At 45.7% G+C, this 2,935-nt stretch overlaps 1 protein-coding gene across 1 annotated transcript; it reads right to left on the minus strand.

The window, feature by feature from the left end:
• Window positions 1-369: 369 nt before the first annotated feature.
• LOC117883088 (syntaxin-3-like) lies at window positions 370-2,635 on the minus strand. The gene has a single exon (XM_034782064.1). The coding sequence runs from the start codon at window positions 2,571-2,573 to the stop codon at window positions 1,683-1,685; it is 891 nt and encodes a 296-aa protein (XP_034637955.1). The 5' UTR covers window positions 2,574-2,635; the 3' UTR covers window positions 370-1,682.
• Window positions 2,636-2,935: the final 300 nt, after the last annotated feature.

The following is a 2,935-nucleotide window of genomic DNA, read 5'->3' on the forward strand; positions in this document are numbered from 1 at the left end:
ACCAGGGCGAGAGGCGGAAGCGGAGTCGACGGGGGAGCTGCAGCCATCGATTCTGCGCCGTGAGGATGCGAGGTAAGTCGATCTAAGATACGTCGACTTCAGCTACGCTATTCTCGTAGCTGAAGTTGTGTATCTTAGATCGATCCCCCCCCCCCCATTGTAGACCAGCCCTTAGAGTACCTTTCCCAGACCTGAAAAAGAGCTCTGTGGAAGCTCAAAAGCTTGTCTCTCTCACCCACAGAAGTTGGTCCAATAAAAGATATTACCTCACCCACCTTGGCCTTGTCTACACTGCCACTTTAGAGTGTTGAAACTTTCTCGCTCAGGGGTATGAAAAAACACCCCCCTGAGTGATGCAAGTTTCAGCACTCTAAAGTGGCAGTGTAGAGTTCCCAGCACTGGTTGCTACTCCCCTCGTGGGGATGGTTTTTTTACAGCACTGGGAAAGCTCTCTCCCAGCGCCGGTGCTGCGACTACACCCGCAGCAACTCTTTAATATCGGTAGTGGTGACATACCCCTTGTCTCTCTCTAACAACATTAGACTGCATTCTTATGAAGATGACTAGATTAGATTAGATCAGATTAGATCCTTGGGAAAACAGCCCTGAGAGTTTTTGCCTACGTGCTCACATGCATTACTTTTGCACTACTCTGAATCAATAGGTACATGAAACTTGAATTTTGAGCTGTAATATTGTTAGCCTGCATGGTCAGTGAGCACTAAATGGACAACTGTAAAATTACTGATAACATAATAAGAGCTGTTTTTGTTTCTATTAATCTTGAAAGTATCATGGAACCAGAAAGTGAATCAAATGAAAGAACAAGTCTGAAATTGTGCCTGATGGCAGCTCCACCAGAAAACTATAAAACGGAATTGCAAAGGATTAAAAACCACTGTTGCATTTAATCCTTTCCCCTCATTTCAAATCCACATATACAGTGTGAAGGAAAGCACAGCCCTGTAACAGGAGTTTGAAACAAAAACTACTTACGTAAACATCAATACACTTCATTCATACTGCAGGTATTTCCAGCCACTGGGAGAGCGATGGCACCAGGACTGGAAGCATTTTGCAATCCTAAACACTTGCTTGTTTTACAACAAAACACGACAAACACTGAGTCAACCCCATATTAAAAATCCAAGTAATAAAAACTTGACAAAGTGCAGAGATTACGGTTTTAAACCTGGGTGGAGGAGCATTATAATCAACCTGGGAAACTGAGCTGTTGTGTTTCTTTGTGTGCTTTATAATGACTGATGATACAATGCAAGTTTTAGCAGGGGCTTTTTTATGCAAAGTTGTATTTTCTTTTTTAAAAAAGGCTATATTTGATCAGAAACTCAAATATGCCTTTCTTATTAACATATATTAAATGTCTTAAGGACACTGTTGAAGATAGAACATGCCATCATCAAAGAATAGTGGAAACATGAGCTTGATTGCTAGAGTCCTATCGAAATACTCAGTAAAATCCTTCTTCATATGAAAGATACAATAAAACCTGCCTTCAAATCCATCCAAATCATGGGAGACTCCCTTCCAATGAGTCTGCGGGGCTAATCCATGCTCACTGCTCTCAAAGAGCCCGGCTGTTCCATGTAAGGTAGCCACCCCCTGTAAGGTTCCATGTAAGGTAGCCACCCCCTTCCCTTGCAGAGTCTGTGTCCGTCTCACTACACTGTGCCAGCTACGCATGATAAGCACGTACAACAGGCACAGAGGCCCAGCACCGCTGACAGTGCTGCCGAGATCCGCGACTGGCGCTCATACTTCAGGGCTTTCTTCACCTCCTCGTTGGACTGGGACACGTAATCAAGTGTATGCAGGACGTTGTACTCAATGTTGTTGATGACTTCGTGCTGCTCTGAAACCAGCACCTCCAAGTGCAGGAAGAGCGAGTGCAGCTCACTGATCTGGGCCTCTAGGTCCAGCAGCTGTTGGTGGCGTACGTGAGCCATGGCCAAGTGCTGCTTGGCCTTGAGCACTTCCAGGTCCTGGCCCACAATCCGAGGAGCCACAGGGCTTTCCACTAGCTGATTAATGTCCTCTTCACATAGGCTTAAGCCCGCCAGCTCGGTTTGCCTTATGATCTGCTCCTTCAACTTCTCAACGTACTCCATCTCCTTGGCATAATGGTGAGTGATAATGTCTCGGTACCGGCTGATTAGGACGGAGAGCTGGCTCTGGTGGATGCGGTATCCTGCCAGCCACTGTTTGCTGTCTCGGGCCAGTGTGTCTTGAATCCCATAGAGCTGAGGCTGGATGACTTTAGCCTGACTAGTGAAGGAGGCTTTAATGTTACTTAGCTCTTTCTTTTCTTCATAAACGCTCTCCTCGGTGGTGCAGCACAGCACCCGCTGCTGCGTCTTGTGGATGCTCTCTGATAACTCCTCCAGTTTACTCAGGCCCAGCGAGATGTCTGACACTTCCTGGAATATCTTGCTCATGGGATTGGTCTCATCCTCCTTGAAAACAGGGTTATCAAATGAGAGAGTATCATCAATATCCAAAGAGTCCTCATCTTCATTAACTCGGATCCTCAATTCCTCCAGTCTGTCCTTCATCTTCAGCTCCAGCTGCTGGCAACATCTGTGGCAGAGGGACACAAAATGCACACATCAGCTTTGTAAAGAAGTCAGAGAGAGTTAGGATCTTTTGCGTCAGTGGAGCTGTTAAAATCTTCCCTCCCAGAGCTAGAGCAAATATTGACCAAGGCAATAGGCTTACCCAGAGTTTACTCTGCATCACATGGCTAACTAATACCGGCTAGGTTAGATTGCATGCCAACAGTGGGCGGAACGCTTCATTGCTATACAGAAACTGCAGGAACCAACTTTGTTAGAACAATCACAGGGAAACATTAAGGAAAGAGAAGAGTGTATAGTCAACTAACCTGATAACAAGGTGACAGAATGCTAGTTCTGAA

This window comes from Trachemys scripta, chromosome 9 (assembly GCF_013100865.1).
Source record: "Trachemys scripta elegans isolate TJP31775 chromosome 9, CAS_Tse_1.0, whole genome shotgun sequence".
NCBI classification, from domain to species: domain Eukaryota; kingdom Metazoa; phylum Chordata; order Testudines; family Emydidae; genus Trachemys; species Trachemys scripta.

What these genes read in the sequence shown, in the direction of transcription:
- LOC117883088 (XM_034782064.1), bottom strand. Translation starts at nt 2,573, where the DNA reads ATGAAGGACAGACTGGAGGAATTGAGGATCCGAGTTAATGAAGATGAG.